This window comes from Myxocyprinus asiaticus, chromosome 15 (genome assembly GCF_019703515.2).
Source record: "Myxocyprinus asiaticus isolate MX2 ecotype Aquarium Trade chromosome 15, UBuf_Myxa_2, whole genome shotgun sequence".
NCBI lineage: Eukaryota > Metazoa > Chordata > Actinopteri > Cypriniformes > Catostomidae > Myxocyprinus > Myxocyprinus asiaticus.
The window spans coordinates 13,403,452-13,430,779 of NC_059358.1; the positions used below are offsets into that span (position 1 = coordinate 13,403,452).

The 27,328-nt window shown below is 41.5% G+C and overlaps 1 protein-coding gene across 8 annotated transcripts in view; it reads left to right on the top strand.

Annotated features, from left to right (window-relative positions):
- Positions 1–27,328, top strand: part of LOC127452922 (adhesion G protein-coupled receptor B1-like) — a 140,998-nt gene that overhangs the window by 22,268 nt on the left and 91,402 nt on the right. For all 8 annotated transcript variants that reach the window (XM_051718802.1, XM_051718806.1, XM_051718803.1 and 5 more), the window contains exon 2: positions 12,235–13,170. In XM_051718802.1, coding sequence (XP_051574762.1) covers positions 12,453–13,170 — 718 coding nt within the window. In that variant the 5' untranslated portion in view covers positions 12,235–12,452. The remainder of the gene's footprint in view (positions 1–12,234; positions 13,171–27,328) is intronic.

Sequence of the window (27,328 nt, forward strand, 5' to 3'; positions counted from 1 at the left end):
TGCACTTTATTGTACAGTATGTGTACTTTCAGTATACTTACAATGTATTTACCCAAGAAAGTACTGAGTAATATTAGGTAATTACATGTACTTAATATGGGTTACGGTTAGGGTTGGTGTTAGGTTTGGGGTTAGTACCTAGTAATTACTGTAGTTATTGTAATTATACAGTACGTAAATGAGGAACAGTACTGAAAAATAAAGTGCTACCGAGAATGGGTCCTCAAAAGTTTTTCTTTAGTACCCTTAACTGTTACTAAGTACTTGATGTCACTTTCCTCTAAATGGATGTGTCCATTTGTCTTAATTCTACTTTGTGTTTATGTTAACATTTTATCTGTCATATCTGTCTCTCTTGTTGTCTCTGCTGTGGCTCCTCAGTTCTATTCATTTCTTCAGACAGTTAGACGCCTAATTGAAATTAGCGTCAGGTAAGCGCTAGCCTGTGGTAGAGATGACAGAGAAAACAAACAGAGCCGGAGCAGGCGTGCCAGGGGAAAGAGAGCATGTAGACGCAGCCTGTTAGATCATCACACAAACAGATGTTCAGTTCTCTCTCTTCCCCCTTAACATTTGTCCTTTGAAAACTCTCTCTATCCCTCAAATGCCTGTCCATCTCTTCCTGTCTGCCTCTTCACATCACTCTATGATGTGTACATTCTCTCTGCCTCCCTCCTGTCTGAATATCTGTCTCTGAATGATGCCGGGACTGCTGTTTGGTGACTGTCTGTGCAATGCAGAATGTATAGGATCCATAGATTAGGTTTACGTCCAGCTGAGTTTTGCATTAGGTTAAGTTTTGGTTTAGGTGAATTGTAGAATTTTGTCTTTGTTGAGTACTTTCTCTATATCAGTGTATAGAGGCAACTATAAGTAAGCAATTCATAGGCTGATTCGCTGAAGAATGTGTATATATACTGTATATACCTGAACAAATTTTTTAATTTTAGACTTTAAGTTGATTTACATCATGCTCGGTCAATCTAACAGACAAGCTCTGATCCTATAGTTCCCAGAACTGGCTTGAGACATCAGAGATAAGTCTGCTTTGCACCGCTTTCTTTAAGAGAGACAAATTTGCTCTTATTTGTTTACCTAGCTTAGGGTTATCCCAGTAAGTTCGACACTTTGAAATTAAAGGGACACTTCATCAAAAAATTTAAATTCTGCAAAGTAATTCGAAAACGTGCTACTATAAATGAGTCATAATATTTGCATATCAGTCAAATATTTGCAGAACATATTGTATTATAAATGGCAGTCCATAAATGTGTGCCCTATAGTCCAAGTCTACTAAAGCCATACAATACCTTTGTTTGAGGAATGGAATGAAATTTAATAAGTTATTAAATAATGACTTCTCCTTGGCTGTAGCTCTCAAATCTCAGTCTATTTTCCATTTTCATTGGAAATGAGCAGCTTGGACTCAACAAATGATCTCCTTTGTGTTTATTTAAAGAACAAATCTTACAGCTTAAAATGACATGAAGGTGAGTAAATGATGACATAATTTTCATTTTTGGGTGAACTTTTAGTTACCTAGAAATGTAACTAAACCCCACCGTCTGCCTAAAGAAAAAAAACAAAGCGTATTATCTGCTATTGTCCAAAGCCCAAAGTGACTTAATAGGACTTTCTGGGAAAGAGAGCACCTCCATCTAACAAACCGTTGGCTAATGTAAAATCCATCCCCGTCCTGTACTTCACCTACATTTGTCTGGAAAATGGAGCGGTTTATAAGTTGATGAAAGAAGGCCTGGCATTTAGCATGATAAACACATTCATCACCAGAGACAGATAATTATCTCTTTAATTCCATAACCATGTGAGGCCTAGGACTTGTTGTCACAGACGCTGGAGCACAAATAGAGGAGAATGAGGCATGTCTTCAAAGAAGCAGCGATGCTTGTTGTCTTCTGTTTGTTCAAATAACCTTGCTCTCTTGGGGTGTCATTGTAGCTCTTTAATTTGGGAGGAATAAAAAAAAAATAAAAAATGGGCAGAGCTGGGGACAAGATGGCAACAAACAAGAGCTTGCATGAAAAATGACAGCTTGTCTCCCCTCCCTTCTCAATCTCTCTATCTCTCTCTTTATCCATTGTTTGCTCTCTCATGCCTGTTTGTCCTCTAACTCCTGCATTTTTCTGTCTGTCTCTCCCTATGCAAGGTTTTTATCATTGTTTTTTTTGACACAAAGCTAACAGTGATACTTTAAGCACCATTAGGGACAGTTCCAGTGACATGCAATGATTACATGCTGCCCCTGACAGATAGTGAAAAGGCTAATGAAACACCATATGGACAACTCCTTCGCTCCTAGGCACAATGCAACAGGGCAGCAGCCTGATTGTACAAAGGTGGTTCGCAATTCCAGAGAGGTGGGAGACAATACAATTATACTCAACCACATCTTGGTCTAATGAAAGTGGAAGACAGGCTCTATCATTGCCCCTCTAATCAGAATATAATCCTGCCATGAGAAATACTATTTCCATAGTCTCTCTCTTTTTTCTTTTTGCTCTTTCTTTTAGCCACACACCTTCCCACTAGAGCTGGGAAATATATAGAATATTCACAATATATTCACTGTGATTTTGCTGACAATATGAAAGTATGTACTGTACATTGCAAATTTTATGGTGATTTATTTGCACTTTATTTAGCCATTAAGCTTTCTACAGAGGGTGTCATTAAACAATTTTTGTGATCTTTTCTTATCTTGCAACGTGAAAATGTGACAGCGGTAATGCAGAGATGTTTTAATAGCAGCTTTGATTTAAACTTCAGTAGTAAAAGCAGCATTGGATTTACTAAATTCTATTCATTTATTTGACTCAGTTCAACATGATCACATGGGAACTTAACATGTCCCTTCAGAGTGTTCCAGTACCCTGACATCAATCCCACTCTGCTGAGTTACTGACAAGCGGCATTTCCCATCAGAAATTTTGGAATCAATTCAAATGTGTTTACCTTTTCCTGTGGTTGTGTCAGCAGCCTTAGAGAAAATGGCACCATTCGGAATAAATTCTAGAGCAGGGGTTGGCAACCTTTTTGACATGGAGTGCCATTTTTAATTTTCCTGGTCAATGGCTGTGCCGATGAACCCCCTTCAGTAATCATTTATTTTTCATTACATATGATGTTATCAGCATAACAGTTTGAGTGAAAAAATTGCACAAAACCGGATGATATCATGATCCTGCATGCAATTTTTCACAGAGCATCTTGTGAAAGTGCTTTAATGAAAGAAAACTTGTCCTTTTGTACAAAATGAATTAACACAGTTAATGTCACAGATTTGCTTATTTGATTACTGATCACGAAATTGTGTGAAATCTTAAATATTAATTTTATTATGCCATTGTAATCATGTAATCACTAGCGCGCAAGTAACAGCGAGAGAGGAGCAGGCTGTTTTATTTATATTATGTTTTTGCACCTGCATTCCAATCTTCACTTTGATGTAATCCTTCCTCGTGATCTCGCAGCATGTTTTCATCAGCTGAATGGGAGTGTGACGAGACTCGTGCTGCGCATGCAAGCCATTTGCACATCACAAGCCGATCAGCTATTTAGCCCTTTTCGGTGAATCGCACCTCCAGAATCCTAAAACTTTATTTCCAGGTTTCATTTATATTTTGAATAGAGTTTTTTTTTAACCGCACAATGTGGGTTTATGTTTTCTCTTTTAATCGTTTAATGTAATTTTGAGTGTGACCATGTTTTAAGGAGGGTGTACCTGTATGCTGGGTTGGAAACCTCAAGGATTAAAAGTGGTGTTTTCCTTATTACATCATGTGTTATTCTAAAAGCAAAAAAACAAAACAAATGAAACACGGAATGTAGGCTGTCATCCGTGCAAACTGACCGAAACAACCGGCACGTTGACTTGCATGATTAACCAAAATTGAAGCGCGAATGGTTTGCATGCTCTGCGCAAGTCTGTTGGGTATTCTGCAGTCTCCTCACATTTGAGCTTTTTGTTTAGCCTCCCATTCAGCTCATGAAAACACGCTGCATGATCATGAGGAAGAATTACATCAAGATGTAGATTGGCATACAGGGTGGAATTTATATAAATAAAATAGTTCACTCATCTCTCGTAATTGCTGGCGTGCCACTGATTACTCTCCGCATGCCAGTGCTGGCACGTGTGCCATAGGTTGACGACCCCTGTTCTAGAGACTGTTGTGTGTGAAAATCCCAGGAGATCAGCAGTTACAGAAATACTCAAACCAGCCCGTCTGACAACAACAATCATCCATGCGATTATCTAATCAGCCAATTGTGTGGCAGCAGTGCAGTGCATAAAATCATGCAGATATGGGTCAAGAGCTTCAGTTAATGTTCACATCAACCATCAGAATGGGGAAAAATGTGATCTCAGTGATTTGGACCATGGCATGATTGTTGGTGCCAGGAGGGCTGGTTTGAGTATTTCTATAAATGCTGATCTCCTGGGATTTTCATGCACAACAGTCTCTAGAATTTACTCCAAAAGGTGTAAACATCCAGTGAGCGGCAGTTCTGTGGACAGAAATGCCTTGTTGATGAGAGAGGTCAACAGAGAATGGCCAGACTGGTTTGAACTGACAAAGTCTACGGTAACTCAGATAACCGCTCTGTACAATTGTGGTTTGAGTCTCACTCCAACCCGAGAAAAGAGATGCTCTGTACCGGGGAGAGCTTGCTCCTTTCCCATTTGATGTGAAGCCCCAACCGGCTGAGGTGCCTGAGCACCAGGTCCCTGTGCACACACAACAAGTCTCGAGAGTGAGCTAGAATCAGCCAGTCATCGAGATAGTTGAGGATGCGGATGCCCACTTCCCTTAGTGGGGCAAGGGCTGCCTCTGCGACTTTCGTGAAGACACGAGGCGACAGGGACAGACCGAAGGGGAGGGCCTTGCACTGGTACGCCCGGCCCTCGAAGGTGAACCACAGAAAGGGCCTGTGCTGAGCTAAAACCGAGACGTGGAAGTACGCGTCCTTCAGGTCTACCGCCGTGAAACAATCTTGATGCCGGACACTTGCTAGAATGCGTTACTGTGTCAGCATCTTGAACAGGAGTCTGTGCAAGGCCCGGTTCAGTACTTGCAGGTCCAAAATTGTCTGCAACCCACCACCTTTCTTGGGCATGATGAAGTAGGGGTTGTAGAAACCCTTCTTAATCTCGGCTGGAGGGACAGGCTGTATCTCGTCCTTCCGCAGAAGGGTCGTGATCTCCGCATGCAGGGCAGCGGCATTCTCGCCCTTCACTGAGGTAAAACGGACACCACTGATCCCAGGTGGGCGCCTGGTGAACTGAACCGCATTGCCGAGTCGGACAGTCCTGGTCAGCCATCGTGACGGGTTGGGGAGTGAAAACCACGCCTCCAAGCTCCGGGTGAGGGGGACCAACGGAACAATTGCGTCAGACGTACCGGTGGGTGGGGACTCGCAGCGGGGCGTGTAGGGTGGAGGCGGCCTGTCCAGCAGCACTGTAAGACTTAATCGACGTAAGACTCAGTGACGACTTAAACCTACAGGCCCTGGACAGGAGTCTCGGACGGTTCTGCCAGGTGGCGGCATTTTGCGGGCACAGGTGCACCGCAACCACCTTATCCACCTGGGGAATCGCCGAGTACCCCCTGGCAGCCCCACCATCGAGGGTAGTGGGTAGTCCGGGCAGTGAAAGGTGCCCACCATGACCTCTTGAGCTCTTCATGCACCTCCAGAAAGAAAGGGACCGGGGCGGGGCGTGGCCGTGAGCGGCGCTCCGAGCCCATGAAGCAATCATCAAGCCACGAGGGTTCAGGGCGGGGCAGAGGGTTCCACTCCAGCCCGATGCTTGCAGCCGCCTGGGAAAGCATGGCCGCCAGCTCCGCATCAGCCTGCAACTGGGCGACTGCACCCAAAGGTGGGAGCCCAGTCAAGTCTTCGGCATCAGACTGGACCAGCCCGCTCATCCTCTTCGAACTCGCCCTGAGACGAGCAGGCGGTCTCATCCCAGAACTCGACCAGGGCGAACGAGCGTTCTGAGGAATGGGAGGTCTGTGTGGGGTTACCCGGCAGAGCGGCTCCCATTGGGGTCCCCAAATTGCCCCCAGTTCTAACCGATGCGGCCTCATACCCGTAGGTAGATGGACCGAGGCGGGGAGCCACTGGGGTGCACGAGGGGGAGAAACCGCTGTAATGCGCCATAAATACAACAGCTTCCTTAGAGATGAATGGATCGGCAGAGGAATTCAGCTCACTGAACACAACCACTCGGCTCCGAAGAAAAAATCTGAATGAATGGTTCCTGCCAGCTTTTATACCCGTATGTCCGGGGGAGTAGCATGCAAATTCCACTCGCCAACTCCCAATGGCCTTTTCTCAAAGATCGGAGGTGTTTGGGGCTCCCAAGGGTGACCCCTAGTGTCATTACATCGACACAACGTCGAGTAGGTGACAAATAGGGAACAGCCCGTGCTTTCATAATGTCATGACAGCATAAAACCAATCTCGTCACACTCTTCACGCACATGTGAGACTGACAGATTAGGAAATCGACTGAAAGATTTGAAACACCTTTGTATCTAACGGCATTTGATGATGAGTGCCAATGACTTAAAGCAAAAATCAATTAAACTATGCTGTGATTTTTGTTCAGATTGCAAGCACATTATTTTTTGCCCAGGATCTATTTTTTAGACCCTATTCTCTTCCAGAATGACAAAGTGCATAGAAGCGAGGGCTAAATTAACTGAATAGAAGTTTTGTGTACCACAGCTGAATAACTGCTGATCAATAAACACAACATGTCTATAATGAGCTGGCCTCTGAACAACATTCAGTGTATTCATTGGGGCAGAGGAGAATGGATGAGTGGAGGGCAAAAAGAGCTTTCCTTTGAGTTCCAGTCATCATCTCGGAATCTGTTGAGGTGTTTGATAGTGAGGATTTTATGGTTCAGCCTTAAGAATGTCTTTGTTTATGTTTCTTGTTGCCTTTGTAACTTTAAAGGTAAAGCGTGTAATTTTTTGGATGTTAAAATACTTTGTAGTCAACATGCTGGTGACCAACATCTAAAACACTACATATACTATGAGGCAACTTTCATACAGACATTTAGCACCCCCACCCAGTGCATGGGATAACAAATTTCATGGGGTCCCTTGTATTACAGTCATCGTCCCTGTATCAGTGAAGGTTTTGAGCAAGGGTTTTGAGATTTGGTTAACAAATTAAGACTTGAGCCAAAGGATTAGATGAATACACCCTCTGGCATCATTACTAAAACTGCAGTCATGAAAAGCAGTTTATTTTGTTTGAAACACCTACTCTTTCATTTATAGACTTCTGCTCTTAGCATCCTGAACACAACTTATCTGGGACCAAGCAGATATGTACCATTATGTGTAAGGCAATGTTTGAGTTCACGCTGAGATCAGTTGTAGTTTTTTTTTTTCATATTATCTGCTTTAATAGTGCTTTCAGGGAACATGAGTTCTACAAAAATAAACTACAGATAGTCTGTGCAGTCAGCCACCTCCACATTTTCTGGCCTGCTTTTCACCCCAAGTTGTGCCACTGGGATCGGTCTGGGCCTGGAACAGGCTCATGCATGACTTGGCTCAAAGCTGTATGATTCTGAGCCAATTTGATAATTCAGGGTAAACCATATACTAACCACAAACCTTTTCTTTTGGGTTTAGTTTAGTGGATATGCTAAAAGTGCTTAAGAGTTCACCCAAAAAATGAAAATTCTAGTAGGTGAATGGTCAATGTGGCTACAATTCTGCCTAATATCTTTTGTGTTCCATGGAAGAAAGAACGTTCTTTGGGTTTGGAACAACATGAAGTGAGTAAATCACAACAGAAGTCTCATTTTAGGGTGAAATCACAACAATAGCGCTATTCGGACAGCAATTATTTTACATGGGGATGTGAGGTAATTCCAGCATTTACAGGGGGTAGTCAGTGATTATATTGCCGTCCGTATCTGAAATGTCAGTGTTTTTCTCCCACCTTTCCCGAGAAAATTCCCAGCCAAATTACCTATTGTTTTTTGACAAACACCAAGGTCGTGTGGTAATTTAATTACCTTTCCAAATCCACATCTCTGAGGGGCTGTTTACACGACAACGTTTTCAACTAAAAACGGAACACTTTTTATGCGTTTTGGCTGTTCGTTCACACGACAACGGCATTTTGGGGCCTGAAAACGCAAACTTTTGTAAACGGGTTTCAAAGTGCAAGTTTTTGAAAATGATGCCGTTATCGTCTCATACAAAAACGATGATGTCATGTGCACACGTATTACGTGTTATATAAAGAATGATGGATTGATAGGCATCAATTTGAGATGTATAATCATCAATATGAATACTGGTGTCTGTGCAAATAACAATAATCAACAATTTATTCATTTGGAGTGTTTTGTATGGAGTGTGAACATTGTACAGTAGGCAGAACCTGCAATTTGAAAATCTTGAAATTAATGTATGGATTCAGATGGGAAAATTTATTTGTATTTTAAATGTTATTTATTTATTTACTTAATTGTATTTGATGTACCTTTACCCTGCAATTCATTCACCCACTGCTTATGTATATAGCCTATAGACAGAGATGTGATGCTATGTACAGTATTCAATGATATGCTTATAATATGAAAACATGAGGCAGTGAAAATGCATGTTAGATCCAATGTACACAAGACCTCTCTTTCCGTCAGAAGATATCCATATATCAGAGTTCTGTCTGATATCCAAAACCAGTCAACATCAACAGCTTATGTTAACTTACTCTCCTACCAGCCCAAGAGTCAGCAGTGGGAATACAGAAGGCAGGAGATGAAGTGATGGTAAAAATGAGCAGAGTTTATTGAATAATCTTGAGAGTTCAGTCTATAGGCATGCGCGCGAGTACTTCAAAACAACGCGCGAGACATTCAAAACTACAATGGCGGACAACAGGACTGTGTTTGTGCTGCTCAAGATTTTGAGTTTATTGACGCTTCTCCAGCAAAGTGTAGATTTACTGCATCACTACTACGACCAGCAATCGCCATCTTCATTGTTTGTATTCACTGCTCTGTGGAAGAATGCTTATGTGCGCAGGTGCGTAATGTTTCTTTACAAAGTGACATCGCCAACTACTGGCCTGGCGTGCATAATACAGCATTTTTGGTTGTTTTCGTGGATCCTTGTGCACGGGGATCGTTTTTGACAACGTTGTCGTCTGTACATGAAACTTTTCAAAAACGCAAAGGAAAAATGTTTCCGTTTTTAGTACGCCGTTTTGGAAATCAAATCAATCAAATCAAATCACTTTTATTGTCACACAACCATATACACAAGTGCAATAGTGTGTGAAATTCTTGGGTGCAGTTCCGAGCAACATAGCAGTTGTGAAAGTGATGAGACATATACCAATTTACAGTAAACATCAGATTAACACAACACAATTAAGTCTAATATACACATAATTACACATAACACAATATACAAATAACATACACTGTACAGTATACAATACACACAATACAATAAAAAAGTATATATAGTATATATAGAATGTTCAATAGGTTGTATTGTACTGTATTGATATTCAGGCTGTCGGTTGATAGTAAGAGTTAAGAGAGAATATAATATAATAATATAATTTATGACAGTCCGGTGTGAGATATAAGAGTAAAAGTAATAAAGTGCAGTGCTGATGTATTTTGATCGTGGGAGATCAAGAGTTCAAAAGTCTGACTGCTTGGGGGAAGAAGCTATCATGAAGTCGGCTGGTGCGGGTCCTGATGCTGTGATACCGCCTGCCTGATGGTAGCAGTGAGAACAGCCCATGGCTCGGGTGGCTGGAGTCTCTGATGATCCTCTGAGCTTTTTTCACACACTGCCTGGTATATATGTCCTGGAGGGAGGGAAGCTCACCTCCGATGATGTGTCTGGCAGTTCGCACCACCCTTTGCAGTGCTTTGCGGTTGTGGGTGGTGCTATTGCCGTACCAGGCGGAGATGCAGCCAGTCAGGATGCTCTCTACAGTGCAGGTGTAGAACCGTGTGAGGATGTGGCAGTTCATTCCAAACTTCCTCAGCCGTCTCAGGAAGAAGAGGCGCTGATGAGCCTTCTTCACAACAGCTTCAGTGTGGATGGACCATGTGAGTTCCTCAGTGATGTGGACACCCAGGAACTTGAAGCTGCTGACTCTCCCCACTGGTGCTCCATTGATGGTGATGGGACTGTGTTCTCTGTCTTTTCTTCTGAAGTCCACCACAAGCTCCTTTGTCTTACTGACGTTGAGGGAGAGGTTGTAAACCAGTGTGTCAGAGTGTGCACCTCCTCTCTGTAGGCTGTTTCATCATTGTCAGTGATCAGACCTACCACTGTTGTGTCATCAGCAAACTTAATGATGGCACTGGAGCTATGTGTTGCCACACAGTCATGTGTGTACAGAGAATACAAGAGTGGGCTGAGAACACAGCCCTGCGGGGCTCCAGTGTTGAGGGTCAGTGATGAGGAGATGTTGCTGCCTATTCTAACCACCTGGCGTCTGCTTGACAAGAAGTCCAGGATCCAGCTGCACAGTGAGCTGTTTAAGCCCAGAGCCCGGAGTTTCTCATCAAGCTTGGAGGGCACTATGGTGTTGAATGCTGAGCTGTAGTCTACAAACAGCATTCTCACATAAGTGTTCTTTTTTCCAGGTGGGAGAGAGCAGTGTGTATTGTAGATGCAATGGCATCATCAGTGGAGCTGTTGTTGCAGTAAGCAAACTGCAATGGGTCAAGTGAGAGAGGCAGCACAGAGCAGATGTAATCTCTGATTAGTCTCAAAGCATTTGCTGATGATGGGGGTCAGAGCAAAAATCCTTTTTGACCACTGTTAAGTGCCGTAAGTTTGCGCTGCGTGTGGTAACAGCTCTGGTGGTAATGAACAGTTGTGAAAGTTGGAGGATTGTGTAACAGAAATTTTGAAATAATTCACAATAATAAAATTACGTCGCCGCTCCACCGCAGTGAGTGGGAACTTTTAAGTAGAAGGGAAAGAAAAACAAGAGCCAGATCACATAAACTTTGGAAATGGTTCATTATTATGGCAGCAATGTAATAAAATTGTAATATATCAAATTTTAATGTAGAAACATTTTGTAAATACATTTATACATAAATATGCTTGCATGACTATTCGTTTATAACGGTCGAGTTGTCCCAGCAAAGTTGCCTGGTTAATGTCTATCTTATTTTAAAGGCTTAATTTCCACCTCCACTTTTTAAACACTGACAGATAATTCCAAATGATGTCTGTCATTTTGAAAACATAAGAAAACTATTTTTACCAACCATGTACCATATTGCAAGGAGGAAACATACTAAGTTTGATGAGAATATCCATTACCTGATTTTAAAAAGGAATGGTTGTAATATGATTGTGATTGTTATAAATAAGTGATTGTCATAAATATCGCATCACTTTAAGTGAAGTGTCTAATTTTTTAAGTGACTTTTTTGTATTTAAAACCATATGACTCAGTGCTCCCATTCTCCCCTGTCTGGATTATTTTTAGCATGTTAAATGTGGGGGAAAATCTAATGCTTTTCGACAAGAGTGATTAACCCCGAATAAAATCAGCATGGTGTCTTCCTGTATGGAATCAGGCTCTCAGGGTGCCCGGGTGCTCACTTTTTAGAGTGACTGATGGCACATGGAAATGTTGCAATGACATCAGAATGGTCTCCAAGATGTCTGTCTTCTTCTCTTCACTGTGACCTCACATATTTCTCATCATTAAGTGTTGTAAAAGTACACAAAATATTGAATTGTCATGGAAAAAAATGCCGCTCCTGTTTGAGCGATGATCCATCCACTTTTAGCCTAATGATTCGATAAGGACCCAGGCTATTGATCATTTTGGCATGAAGCAAATGCACTAGAAATAATGAATGACAGCAGGTGTTCATATTTGTGTAATTGATTGCCCCATAATTGGACCAATTATTGAGCTCACTGATGAAATACAGGATTGAGGGTGACGTTTTGCGTAAAGTAACTGCTTCACAGAGAACAAAAAAATGATTTTTGAATGTGAATCACAGGTGGAGCGCTTTTCAATCAATATGGCCCAGCATGGTAATTTTGTGTGCCAGAGTCAGTCATGTGTCTGCATTTTTGAAGTTATTATGTTCACACTTATCTGGTCAATGGATAATTGCTGTTGTTTTCCATCTGGCTCATGCAGCCTATTCTGTCTTCTCCGTTACTACAGATTTCTCTGATGCTGTGTGGCATTATGGACAACAAACTGGACCAGTGAGCCAATGTTCTCTCACACCCTGAGCTGTCAGTCTCAACAGTTCTGCAAACAACTGAGAATATCAACAGATCAACAATAAGAGGCTGTTGATCAACACAAGAAAAGGTGCAAATAGGAGAAATAAAGTTCAGCCTCTCCCTGTTCTGCACATACTTCTGTCATTTACAGCCATGATATCAAAATACTTACGGAACTGTTCGTCATTGGTCCTGCTGTTTACTCATCTCCAATTACTGCAGTTGGAAATGTTCAATGCTGCCCCCTCTGGCCCAGAGTCTGACACTTGCTCCACCCTGGTCCAGAGTCGTTTCTTTGGTTTCTTTCTCTCATCCTCTGTATTTGCCAGCACACCTTGCACCTGGACCCTGCAGAACCCTGACCCACGGCGCTACACCATCTTCATCAAGGTCACAAAGCCAACCAGAGACTGCGTTCCCCGACAGCACCGGACCTTCCAGTTTGACTCCTTCCTGGAGACAACACGAACCTTCCTTGGAATGGAGAGCTTTGATGAGGTAGTGAAGCTGTGTGATGCTTCCACACATGTTGCCTTCCTGGAGGCAGGGAAACAATTCCTGCAGATCCGGAAAGGGCTGCCCCGAGCAGGCACCAGGCCCAGGAATGGGGAAGGGGAGTTTAAGATGGAGTATCTTGTGGTTGGGAAGCGTAATCCAAGCATGGCTGCCTGTCAAATGTTGTGCCAGTGGTTAGAGGACTGCCTTACCTACAGTAACTCCAACCGACCCTGTGGAATCATGCAGACACCATGCCAATGCTGGGACCAGCCTCCACCTGACAAAGAGACTAATGGATGCTACAGAGAAGGAGTCTACTTGGACAACTGCATCCCTGTTGTTAAAGAGGGAATGACGGATATAGACACAAGTGGTGAGCTAACAGTTTTTGTCTTGTTATACCTCAGAATCTTGTTCTACCACTGTAAGTTAGGTAGATTGTAATATTAGAAGCAAAGCAATAGAGCGCATCAGTGCCCGCCCACTTTTTCATCCATCTTTGTTCCAAGTATTATTCCCATTAATTTTGTCCATAGGGTTAGGGTTAGGGTTAGGTTTGAGGTAAGGGTTAGGGTTAAACTTATGGCTTCAGCAGAAGCATATGCTATTGATTAACAACCTCCAGAGCTGACTAATCTGACTGACTAATCAACCAGAGATTCCAGTCTGTATTTTAAGATATTGTTAAAATTTAAATTTGTCTATGAATGGGATTTTTACTTCGGAGCCAGACTGTTGCGCTCTATAGAGCAAGATCAAAGATAAGAACAAGAGTTCAGAGAGAACTAATGGAGGTTAATAAAATAGAAAGAGAGGTGAGTTAAATTTCAGCTGATGTGTCCTAGCTGGCTGACCTTGGATTCTTGGCACAGTGTGTGATCCTGTGAGGGTTCAGAAAGGGATATCAGATCAGCCTGTGGGAGACTTAATGCGGCAGACATGCTCAGGGAGTGACACAGGATAACAATGATGTTGTGCTCAGAGATTGATTATTAGGAAGGGAAGGGGGCCGGTTACTGAGTTCAGAGGTATGAAATGATCTCTTATCAAAGAGTGGATGTGGTGCAGAAACTCAACCCCTAGGAGAGACTGAAGCCATGGGAGTGGAAGATCGCTCATCTCCTCACACTGTGACCTTCTACTCCTTCACCTTGTCAATGTCTGTTTTTTTCAGTGTCAGAAACTAAAGCCATTAAATGCCTCTAAAAAGGCATTTACAGGCTCACAGTGGAGAATATGTGTGGTGGTTATACAGTAGAACCAGGAGATAAAGAGTTTGACAGGCAAGGCAGATGGATAGATGAACAGAGGGCATGATAAAGAGAAAATATTTTATACAGTAGATTGATCATGATCACAGGAAGCGAGCCAGGAAGGTATGGCTGGGCGATCGGATGGAGCCCAGCCGGAATGGCAAATGAAAAATGACTTTTGAAAGACAAGTCGTGTATTATTACGATGTTTGGATGTCCCCATCACAGTATTAATAGCAGGCTGTCCGGTTTACGTGCGACCCATTTGGAGATGTGCCTCCTCCCAAACCCCTCTAGGAATAACCCCCTGCCTCCTTCCTGTTTCATAGGAGGGAAAGTAGTGTGTGAAAAAGATGAGATAGTGGGACACATGAGGGGGTGGGTGTGTGTTCCATCTTAAAATGCTAAAGGCATGTCTATTGTGTCAATGTGACCCATTGCTCAGAGGCAAGGCATCATGTGAGATGAGTAGATTCATCTCTTGTTGTGCTGAACAGAGAAAGATCACAGACTGGATTTGAGAGACAAAGTGGAAGAAGAGTGGAAGAAAGAATGAGACATAGGCTGTGTCTGAAACCTAAAAAGAACTGCCTTTTCAGGCAGTATATGGAGGCATGTTTGAACCCAGCATCACATCCTGTCTACTAAGATGCCTTATTTTTAAAATATAATTTTCTTTATCAGTATTCTTGTCTTGTTTTCCAGTAAAAATATCTACACATTCTTAAAGATAAATTACATAAGATATTAAGTCTTTTTTTCAGAGAATCTAACAAGCTGTGTCCCAAATGATGCACTATACATTATGCACTTCCACTATACACTATGCACTTGGCCATCTAGTGCATGAATTTTTAAAATATGGTACTGTGTTTATTGTTAAAAAAAAAAAAAAAAAAAATAAAAAAATACTGCACAGAAATATTCTCCCTTTTTCAGCTGAAGGAAGTGATGTTTCAATTGCATGCAATGTGTTTTAGCTAGCTTTAGCATGCTAGCCAACCTCAGTCCAACAAATATCTCAAATAATGTACATATTCACACGGCATAAGTGATGGTAAAGCATTCAACTCACATTTGCGAGGCGCTGTTTTCACAGAAGTTTTGCTAGTTTTCATATTCACCATTAATTACAATTGTTTTGTCAGGTCAGTATCAAGGCCAGGTAATTCCACCCCTTCCGCAACATAGGGCAAGTGACACCTGCTGATTGAATGAAGTGTCCAACATTCCACAAGAAGTACATCATCTGGGTAATCGTAGTACTCTTCTTTTCGTTGTGTTTGCAGTGTGAACACACTGCTCACATTACTTACACTTTGCTGTAGAATGCGAAGTATGCAATTTGGGGCACAGCTAATATTTTTAAAGGTTTATGATTAAAACAAGACAAAACTATTTTCCAGTGGGTTGTGACAAATAAACTTGTTTCTCCTTTTAATTACATTTATATTTTTTACCCCTTTGGCTAATTGTTTTAATTTTTTAGGCATAAACATCACTGAACTTTGTTATATTTCTCTGAAAACAAGACTTTACATCTTATACTGTAAGTATATGTAATTATGTTTTGAAGGATGTTTATTAAAAGTCAATTTTTAAATGGATTTATGACTGTATTTCTATTGATAAATAAGCATTTTAGTCATGAAATATTTCCATTGTTATGTTTAAAGCTCACTTGAATTTGTTGTAGATCATTAGACATGACATTATGGTGCCTAAAAAATAAAACAGTTGACTGTTAAGTCATGGAGTGACTGGGTAGCAAGGCAGCTGACTTCGGTTTCAGACAGAGACAGATAGAGAGGGACATTTAAAAGAGAAATGGAGGGAGGGGGGAGCGGGAAGAAATTTCCAGATGTCAAGTGATGATGAGAGTGGAGAGAAGAAAATATTGTCCTCAAGACTTGCACTTCTTCCCTATTCTGTCATGATGTGTCTCAGAGAGCTTTGGTTAAGTAAGATGAAAGTGTGTTCTTGTTATTTCTCAGCAAGGTGCTTTGAATTTCGAGTGGGCTGATAATAGCTGAGCTGTGATGTTTGCTAAGCGAATTGACCGCCCTCATAGTTCACAGTACTACGTCTTAAGGCACAATAATAAGCTTTAACTTATCACTCTTTCATCGTCTTTAACAGTTGCGCATGCACGCAAACTTGCGTTTGTGAGCCGTTTCATGCCGAGCAGTTTTGTTGTAGATGGTTGTGCTGGCAGCTCTCAGTCTGTGTGGGGGTGTGTGTTATGTGCATGTTTGCCCACCAGGGACACACTCAGTTTTAGCATGCAACTTAGAAAACGGCTTCCACTGCTCAAATAAGCACAGTCCTTATCTCTACTGGACGGATGGTCTCTCTTGCTCTCTCTCTCTTTCTCTCTATCTTTTTTGCTCAGTCTTTGTCTCCTGACGTTGCCAATTCAAGCTCATGGCCCTTCCACAGCACTTCAAAGCTTATAAAAAATGCATGTTTTAATTAAGCAGTTTTACTGCCTCTGTGCTTGATAATAAAAAAAAAAATCCCTCAGGTTGGTTGTGTGTTAGGGTGTTTATATGTGTTTTCAATATGTATGTTAGCCATGAGACTGTGACTAGTCCATGGTAAGCACTCACAGAAGAAGAGAGAAAAAAATACATTTGACAGACATCTGTCTTGCTGTAGGGGTTCAGTCTTATTTTGAGCACACTTTCATCAGTGGATTTGTTAGGGTATTTGTCCAAGACGATGTTACATCCTGTCAACAGGAGAATATAAGTATTTAATTGTTCATTTTATGACTGATGCTGTCTCATCCTATCTCTCTCATCAATAACTAAAACGACACTGCCTCGGGTTTGTCAATGTAATATGTATGGCTAATTGCTCATAGCTGGAAGAAAACTTCAAGGGTGAATCTTGTAAAACAAAGAATGTGTCTGGGTTACCGTTCACCCTGAAATTAAATTAAATTAAATTAAATTAATTAGAAAATTAAGTCTATTTTTAGGACCATTATGATTTTAATGGTTGAATTGTGATATTATTTTAAAGACGATTAATCACCACCCTCCCCCTTTATCATTCAATCAAACTCATTGTTATAACTATAATGCAAAAAAGATATTTTATTTAATTTGTTTTGTATTTATACATAAAGTTATTTGTTTCTCTGCCTTTAATGTATGCAGATTTAAATTTAAAATATTATTGAATTACAGTTATTTTTTAATAAATAATTACAGGAATAATAATAAAAAATAAAATAAATAAATAAAAACAACTCAAAAGTTACAGTAATGAGTAATGCATTACAGTAATGAGAATTTGGACAACAAATTTGGTTAAGTGTCATGAAAATAATGTCTCGATCCAAACAATCCTAATGGGTCTAAAAATAAACTTCTTTTTTTTAATTTTTTTATGCTAAAAATTTTTGTTTTCTTTAGATTTTGAGGTGACCTGTACGTGTTTTCGTGAGATTCATCCACAGTGTACAGTCATAAACGCACATCCTCAGAGTGGTTTCTGGAACCAATTGTGCTTTTAAAAGCCCTGGGGAGCTGCTTATTAGCGAATACATGCTCCTGTAGACTGACCTGTTGTGTTTGTGCGTGGGTGTGTGTGTGTGTGTTTTCTGTCTATGGAGGGAGAGAGACACCAGTGCCATATGAAATCGTATGATTACATCGTGTAACAAATGTTTTCTTTATTTTTTGTTTCCTGGGTAGTGTGTTATTTCCTAATTGCTTATGCCTCAAAAGTATAGAAAAATATTCCCCACAAACTTTGCTTTTGTGACCAGGATAGTGATATTTTGAAATTTACCTATTTTCCAGAACATTCCAGATAGATTCAGTGCTGAGTAAACTTGGAGTAACTTCTAGAACTTTCTAGAACTTTCCAGTAATATAAATAGTAGTATAAATATAGGGGCCTTAAGCCCACCAGTTCAGTTTATTTCCAGCTGCCTAAGTGGATACATATCTGCATTTTTCTGAGATGGCATCAAGAGGCTGCAAGCATCCGGCAGACTCCTTTTGATATGTCTACGGCCAATTTATCAAGATAAGACCGAAAAAGTACTCCGTGGAAGCATCTGCAAAGATGTGTGAGACCTACAAGGCATATTTCGGCATGACTGTCGGGGATAAAGACAAACCCTGGGCACCTCATTTCACCTGCGAGCACTGCAAAAAAAAAAAATTTCTGGAAGGTAAGATGGACAATTATTGCTCAGAATTTTATGTTATAAAATTTTGTAATTTTTAAAATTGTAAAAGTTTTTAATTTTAAAATGTATAACAATTTTCAATGTTACTGAAAAAATATATCATATATGAAAAATGTTGTGAGAATCTCTTCACATTAGTCATGGGTGATGGTACAGAGGGGAAAAGAGAGCCACGGGAACACACTGATCACTCAAGCAACTGTTACTTCTGCATGGTGGACCATTTCAAACGTCAGACTGGCAAGAATGCACCTGCTATCATGTATCCGGACCTTCCTTCATCCATCGCCCTGGTGCCACACTGCCATGAGCTCCCTGTACCACTCCTCCGGAGAGAGAGCAGCCATCTTTAGAAGAGAGCAGCAAGTCAGAGAGCGAGGAAGACGTTGTAGATCCAGATGACAATTTCAGACGTGGAGCTGAGGAGAGAAACCCATACTACCCCAACCAAAAAGACCTCAACGACTTGAGATCTTGGTCTCACCAAGTCCAATGCCGAGCTTTTGACATCTAGTCTCATGCAGTGGAACTTGTTGGATGAAAGTGTGCAAGTCGCAGATCAGAGGAAGCGTCACCAACCTTTTTCCAGCTTCTTCACCCATCAAGATGGGCTCTGCTTCTGCCACAATGTGACCAGTCTGTTTGAGACAATCGGAATCGCCTGTAACCAGAATGAGTGGCGCCTCTTCACTGACAGCTCATCCAGGAGCCTCAAAGCCGTGCTGCTCCATAATGGTAACAAGTACCCGTCTTTTCCCTTGGCTCACTCGGTGCACCTCAAAGAGGATTACAACAGCATCAAGACCTTGCTGGACACCTTGAATTATGATGAGTACATTTGGGGGCTGATTTGTGAAAGTGATTTACAGTATAATCGTAAATCTCACAAAACTACTCACTTCTAAATCTTTTGAAGTCATTTTTGTATTACTTTAGTTTAAATTCATATGTTGTTTTTTTCTGACTTTATGTGAACAAAAAGACACAAATGCGTTTTCTCATTGGATATAGGTACATTTCAAAATATCACTGTCCTGGTCACAAAAGCAAAGTTTGTGGGGAATAATAGCCATTTTCTATACTTTTGAGGCATAAGCAATTAGGAAATAACACTTACAATCCAGGAACAAAAATTGTGTTACATAGTGTTACCCTTCTCTCTAAGTCACATCTAACCCATAGTCCATTTAAAACAGAATCTATCTAAAATGGAAAATTTCTTCTAACATACTGAGATTGACCTAGTGCAAGCGAGTGAGAATGAGAGCGAGAGATGAATGGTTTGATTAGGGGGATTAGGGGTTATTTGTCTGATAAAGCCTCACACTCTTGAGAGATTACACAGATGGGCATGTAGGAATGCCTAATGCACCTAGGCCATGGAACATACATGTGGCGCCTAAGTGGTTACCATAGGAACATTAACTCAGGATGAGCCACTCAGGATGTACACTATCAAGTCACCAATCTACAGGCTGTTTTAATTAGGTGTACTACCATAAGGGGCGAAAGCACATTCTTTTATTATCTCTTGCTTTCTCTCTCTCTCTTGACCTCTCTAATGAGTTACAGAGTAACTCTTTGATGCAGTAAAAAGGCTAGTTTACAAGACATGTGGCCAGTGAAATTCACCAAGTGAAGCATTCGCAAGTAGCTGCAGGTGCAATGCTCAGTTTATCACAGTCTGCCGATGTTGCGTCATGTCAGAGACGGTCTACTCTGCACATCACCTCAAAATTTTTACTAACCATGAACCAATCAGCTGTAACTTGTGGATCAACTTCAGCCACAGTAACATGGGGTGGGTTGGAAACCGAAAACCTGTTGCAATTTTTATAAATACTAGAACCGAAAGATTTTCATGACTTTCGGTTCCATTAATGATTCTTCTGCTGTTACGGACGCAACACCGTGCTGAAAAACTCACAGTGCTGGGAAGATTACTTCAGAATTGCAATAAGGTACAGATTACAAATTACATGACTAATATTGCAATCAGTAATGGAATCTCTAAGATTATATTTTTAGGAAATCTAATCTGATTATTTTTGGATTACTTTTGGATTACCTCAAAACTCTTGTTTAATTGATATCACATGCATTTACATTGGAAAATCAAAAAAAAAAAAAAAAAAAATGTGTATAATGTTGCTTAAAGACAATTAAGAAAACTTAATTTATTAATCAAATTGTGAGAATTTATATGATTTTTATGTGTTTTAGGCTACGTCTACATTAATCCGGATACATTTGAAAACAGCATTTTTGTTTTCGAAACGCTCTCCATCCACACTGCCATTTTCAAGCATTTTCTAAAAGTTGCTCGTCCACACTGATACGTATGAAAACGCTTAAATCCCCTTACGACACATGCGAAAAATCGCCGTTGCATGTACGGTCTGAAACGCAACTGTCCACATGTTCTGTCGCCAAACAGCAATTCCGAGTAAACTTCCTGTCGCCTTTAAAGGAATGCAATGTGAATGTTGTACAAATTACAATTTTTCTTTAACAATGCTATCAAAGTGAATATCAGGCACAACAGCGCCGCTATAACACAGACCGCCATCTTAATTGTTTTGGTTGAATGGATCACAGGACTGCATCACATGACAACAAATACAGCATCGTTTTCAGATATATACGTTTTCCCAGTCCACACTACAATGTGAAGATGGCATTTTAAAATGTATCCACTTGGGAGAGCATTTTCAAAAAAGCTCAGTTTTCACTGACAAAAACACTGTCTCAGTGTGGACAGAAGGCCAAAACGTAGAGAAAAAGATATGATTTGGCCAAGAAGGCTGAAAAAGACGGTGTGAATTGTTCTTATTTATTTATTATTTTTTAATCTGATTATGCATTCCAGATTACATGTAATCTGTTTCTACCCAGCACTGAATAGCCTACTCACTAGTATTTTCTATGCTATACCATTCAGAAGCACTGCAACACCGCTAATCAGCACATTACTATTAGATATGCATTATGTGGTTTGTCTCATTTGTGGTATTTTATTAAAATTAAAGAATTATGAAAATATCTTAATTAAAAATTCTGTGTAAACACCATTTGCAAAAATCAATTAAAATATGAAATGAACTCATACAATAAGAATTGTATTTTGAATTTCCAAACATTTCTTACTCAAAAGTACTAAAAGGATCATTAATGGAACCGTTAAGGTACTGCATGAAATCATAAACCCCAAAATAAACCCAGACATGGGGATAGGTCTTGTATAACTCTGAAGGGGGTTATTTTATGATAACAACCAACTGAGTGTATATCCTGCTTATTACATGGCTACTTACCAAATAAATAAACATTGGACATATTGATTTGCATTGAAATTATGTAATTCTGGTTGAAGAAAGAAAACTGATGAACAGCTGAATTCATCGCTGAGATCTGTTGGTGTTTATTTTGAAAATAATGACTGCCTGACTGCTCATTATCTAGTTTATTAAAAGACTTACCAAATAAATAAATAAATGGACATGAAACATTGATTTGAGTAGAAATTATTTTATTAGCTTACTTGTAGAGATCGCACAGTTATCTGAGAAGCAGGAAAGATGACTCGCAATACCCGGATGACCGTTTTGATACGTCTTAATCTCTGGATGTGCAATTGTTACTCTGAAATATCTGGACAACTGGATGGCGCAATTGACCAATCAGAATAGAGTTTTCCAGAGACCTGTGTAATAAATGTATATAACGAATTAATTTACAATGTTTGTAAATTAAATAATTTTATTTCAGTAAGGCAAAGGGAATAAAGTGACTTAAGTAGCAGAGCAGAACATATAAAATTTTAATTGGACATCCTTGAAGACATTTACGTCAGGTGCTTGCAGTGTAGACAGCAGGGACTAAGAACGGTTCAAAGAAAATGAACAAAATGTTTCGCAGAACGTAACCGAAAATGGGAACAAATTTATTTTCAAATGTTTCCGGAGTGAAAACTTCATGGTTACTTTTGTAACCTCCGTTCCCTGATTGAGGGAACGAGACGTTGTGTCAATGTAGTGACACTAGGGGTCACTCTTGGGATCCCCAAACACTTTTTTGAAAAAAGGCCAATGAGAATTGGCGAGTGGAATTTGCATGCCACTCCCCCGGACATACGGGTATAAAAGGAACTGGTATGCAACCACTTAAGGTTTTGTGCTGAGGAGCCGAGACCTGGTCCCGGCCATTTCAGCGGGTAGTTCAGCATTGTGGCAAGAGGGACACAACGTCTCGTTCCCTCCATCAGGGAACGGAGGTTACAAAAGTAACCATGACATTCCCTATCTGTCACTCACTCGATGTTGTGTCGATATAGTGACACTAGGGGTCCCTATACAAAATGCCACAACTATCTGAACTGTGTTACGTGAACTGGCGGTGTATGACAGGCAGACCGCTGTGTGCCTCGTAGCCAGCGCACCAATCCGTCACATAACCTCCCCCAATGATCTTATGAGCATCGAATGGTCCATCAGGAACAAGTCGACTGCCCAACTATAGGGACAGGCTAGACCAGCCGAGGCCTCTTTCCCTCTCTTTTCTCCCCCAAAAGAGTGGAATTTGTTAACTGACTGGGAGCCATAAGTATCTGCATTGGGGGGTGTCCCTCCCAAGGGGAAGACACCGTGGAGACCACACGCCACCCAAAAAGAGGGGGGGTATTTTGAGTGGAATACGTCACATGGTCTTACCGAGTCTTGTCGGAAGTATGTCATGTGGAGAGGTCCCATGGTAGGTCTTACCCGAAGGGGGAGGAGTTTCTACAGAGTATGGCGACCAGGGGTAGAGGGGCCTCTGCCCAAGGAAGACGCAGTTTGCCGACAGGGAAACGATTTTGCGGAAGATATCACATGGGGTCGCCTTCGGGAAACCAGCACATGTGGAGCACTTACCTCAGTACAGGGGCTCATTAGCGCATGTACTGGACCGGTCAGCTGCCAGAGGGCTAAGGAGGAAAGTCATCCAGGGATCACAGTCTGTGAACACGACTGGGAGTTAAGAGCGCATGTCTTTACCTCAAGAGAGGGGAAAGGCGCTATGTGCAAGTGGTACACCCGGCCAGCTCTCCCGGAACTTACCTGCTCGTGCCTGCCAATACACGGGACAAGACCAGCTCAACCCGGAGATTGTAGAACCTCGCAAAGGTGTTGGGTGTTTCCCAGCCCGCTGCTTCTAAGGCTCTGTGTGCAATCCAAATAGATGTGTAAAGCTCGCACTGGACACAGCGACGCCAAGGCTGGGTCTGCCTCTTCCTGGGGCAGCACTTGCAGGTTCACCACCTGATCCCTAAAAGGGGTCGTGGGACCTTGGGCACATAGCCTGGTTGGGGTCTCAGGATCACAAGGGAGTAACCTGGACCGAACTCCAGGCATGATTTTCTGACAGAGAACGCCTGCATTTCCCCTACCCTTTTGATGGAAGTGAGCACAGTCAGGAGGGCAGTCTTCAAAGAGAGTGCCTTAAGCTCAGCTGACTCCAAGGGCTCAAAGGAGCTCCCTGTAGACCCTGAAGGACTACAGAGAGGTCCCACGAGGGGATGAGGTGCGGTCTGGAGGGATTCAACCTCCTAGCACCTCTCAGGAACCTGATGATCAAGTCATGCTTCCCCAAGTACTTACCATCTACTGCATCGTGATGAGCCGAAATAGCAGCTACATACACCTTCAAGGTGGAGGGGGACAGCCGCCCCTCCAGCCTCTTCTGCAGGAAGGAAAACACCGATTCGACTGCACATCTCTTGGTTTACTTGCAGGAGAGCCATGGCGTGCAGGGCGGGGGCGGCTTGTCCAGCGGCACCGCAGGTCACAGTCGTCAGGGACGACATAAACCTACAGGCCCTGGACGGGAGCTTCGGGCGCCCACGCCAGGTGGCGGCACTCTGCGGACACAAGTGCACCGCGAGTGCCTTATCCACCTGGGGGATCACCGAATACCCACTGGCCGCTCCACCATCAAGGGTAGTGAGAGCGGGGGAGCTGAAAGACCGGGACCGGGACTGGGCAGTAAAAGGTGCCTCCCACGATCTTGTCAGCTCCTCGTACACTTCCGGGAAGAAAGGAACAGGGGCGGGGCGAGCCCAGGAACCAATCATCTAGCCGCGAGGGTTCAGGGGAGAGTGGAGGTTTCCACTCTAGCCTGACGCTCGTGGCCGCCCGGGAAAGCATGTCCACCATTTCCGCGTTGACGTGAGACTGGGAGACCGTTCCCGAAGGAGGAAGCCCAGCCGAAGCCTCTACGTCAGACTGGACGAGCCCACTCTCCGAAGCTGCGCTCGATAACTCATCATCTTTCCGAGCTCCGAACGAGAAGTCGAACTCACGCTGAGATGAGCTGGCGGTCTCGTGCGAGAGCCTGATCAGGGCAAGCGAGCATGTTGGGGAATATGAGGTCCGTGGGGGGATTCCCGGCAGAGGTGGTCTCATTGATGTCCCCAAATTGCTCCCAGTGCTAACTGACGTGGCCTCAAACCCGGAGGTAGAAGGACCAGTGCGGGGAGCCGCTGGGGTGGCTTGCAAGCTGTGACCGCAACATTGCCATGGTCATGTTCTCGCAATGAGGACATTACTCATCCACGAACGATGTCTCCGCGTGAGCAGTGCCCAGACACGTAAGACAGCGATCGTGGCCGTCAGAAGCGGAGAGATAATGACCGCAACCAGGAATAACACACAAACGGAAGACGTTCCATGTGTGCCGCTCTTTTTGTGAATGAAAATATACTCTTTTAGAATATACTCTCTTATTTTCGCTCTGCCGAAGCACCCAGGGGCATTGTCTGCACTTCACGGGTGCAGAGGGGGAGAAGCCGCTGAAATGCGCCATAAATCCGGCAGTTTTGAGGTGCGTCTTTGGAGGGAATTGAATTCAGTGCACTGAATACAACCGCTCGGCTCCGAAGAGAAAATCTGAATGAGTGGTTGCATACCAGCTCCTTTTATACCCGTATTTCCAGGGGAGTCGCATGCAAATTCCACTCGCCAATTCTCATTGGCATTTAAAAAAAAAGCAGAGGTGTTTGGGGCTCCCAAGAGTGACCCCTAGTGTCACTACATCGCTACAACGTTGAGTGAGTGACAGATAGGGAACATTATTATTAAATGCTGGTAATTGGTTTTTAACTGGTTAATTTCGTTCCAATATTTTTTTATTTTATTTATTTATTTTTTTAATAAAAGGCCAAAGGGTTTATCACAGTAAATTTTTGGAACTACACCACTTCATGTTGCCCAAAAAAATTAATCCTGAGGGAAACTGTGGCACCACACATTTCTTTGCCTAATTGTTTGTTGTGGATTTTTAACAACTATGTATAATTACTACATATACTGTACATGCATGGCTAATCCAGATACAAGGAAAACATTATTAGAGGTAAAAATTTCTCAGTTGTTTCCAAGTCTTCACTGAATTATTGTTAGAAATGATGCATTAATACAGATTTGACTGAAAAGCAGATATGTAATTAAAATTATACTTGAATTAACTGTATGCTTGTTACAATTTCTATGCTGATAAAGCCACCACATAGGACAAAAAAATATTGTTTATTTTCGCTTATTTTGGTGAGGAAAGTGGCTTTTTTTGGGCTTGTTTTTCCATACCAGATTGCTTGTATCTCTTCCGAGATCTGGCAAGCAATTGGTATACGATAAAACAAAATAACGATAAAACTGTTTAAATAAACTTGAAAACTGTTAAAACATGCAAGCTTATTAATTATTCAAGCTTGGTGCATTCTGGGAACACCAGTTTCAAAACGTTAAAGGGATAGTTAACCCAAAAATGAAAATTCTTTTATCATTTACTCACCCTCATGCAATCCCAGATGTGGATGGTTTTTATTTTTATTTTTCTGCTGAACACAAACAAAAAGTTTTAGAAGAATATTTCAGCTCTGTTGGTCCTCACAATGCAAGTGAATGGGTACCAACATTTTTAAGCTAAAAAAAGAACATAAAGGCAGCATAAATGTAATCCATATGACTACAGTAGTTAAATCTATATCTACAGATGCGATATGATAGGTATGGGTGAGAAACAGATCAATATTTAAGTCCTTTTTAACTATAAATTCTCCTCCATGCCCAGTAGGTGGTGAAATGCACAAAGAATGTGAATGGCCAAAAACAAAAGAAGAAGAATGTTGAAGTGAAAGTGGAGATTTATAGTAAAAAAAAAATAAATAAATAAATAAAAAAAAGGAATTAAATATTGATCTGTTTCTTCATGCTTAAACTAACGTATTCAGTGTAGAAATAACTTAATATTTTCTGCTATATTTTTTTCACCATTAAATGATTATTTATTTATTTATTTATTTTTAATGTACTAAAAAGGCTTGCTTACAAGACATCTAACCACCAAAATTCAGCTTGTGGTGAAATACAGTTTTTCACCACTGCATGATTTGTCGGAAGCATTTTAATGATTTTGGAATGGCCACATTAATGAAATACAATACAATTTTGTAATTTGTCATAATCAGTTGGAATATTTAGTTTTAATTATGGTAAATAAATACCAATGTGAAGTTACAATTGTATATGTAGCCTTTACATCAATTCAGGACAGTACTCTTTCATGCATCACATTTAACATTAGATTAACTTTTTTCTTTTTAAATGTCACAGAGTTTCAAAGAGTTAGATGTAGTTTTGGGTAGTTCAGACAAAGTGTGACAATCCATTTTGCCAGTCACTGTTCCAAGAATAAAAGTGCATGAAAGTGGGTTTGTTTTTGTGTATGTTTGTGTGTGTGATCATACGTTCACCCACATCCTGTTGCTCTTATGAGCAGATGTTTCTCTGCCCAAGATTGATGTGCAAGAGGAAAATAAGAAAAGCCTGTTATTTTTCCACTCATCTGTGAGCCTGTGAAAAGTGGGAGGCCCATCTGATCCTTTTAGTGAAGGTGTTTTTGATTCGTGCTGGATTTTTCCCCTTTTGCTCCTGCTGAGGAGAGGCATCCATCTTCGGAATTGAAATGTCGACTTCTCTGACCTGCACCTGCAACCAAAGAACATTCAACCAAACCTCTATTCATATCTCTGTCTT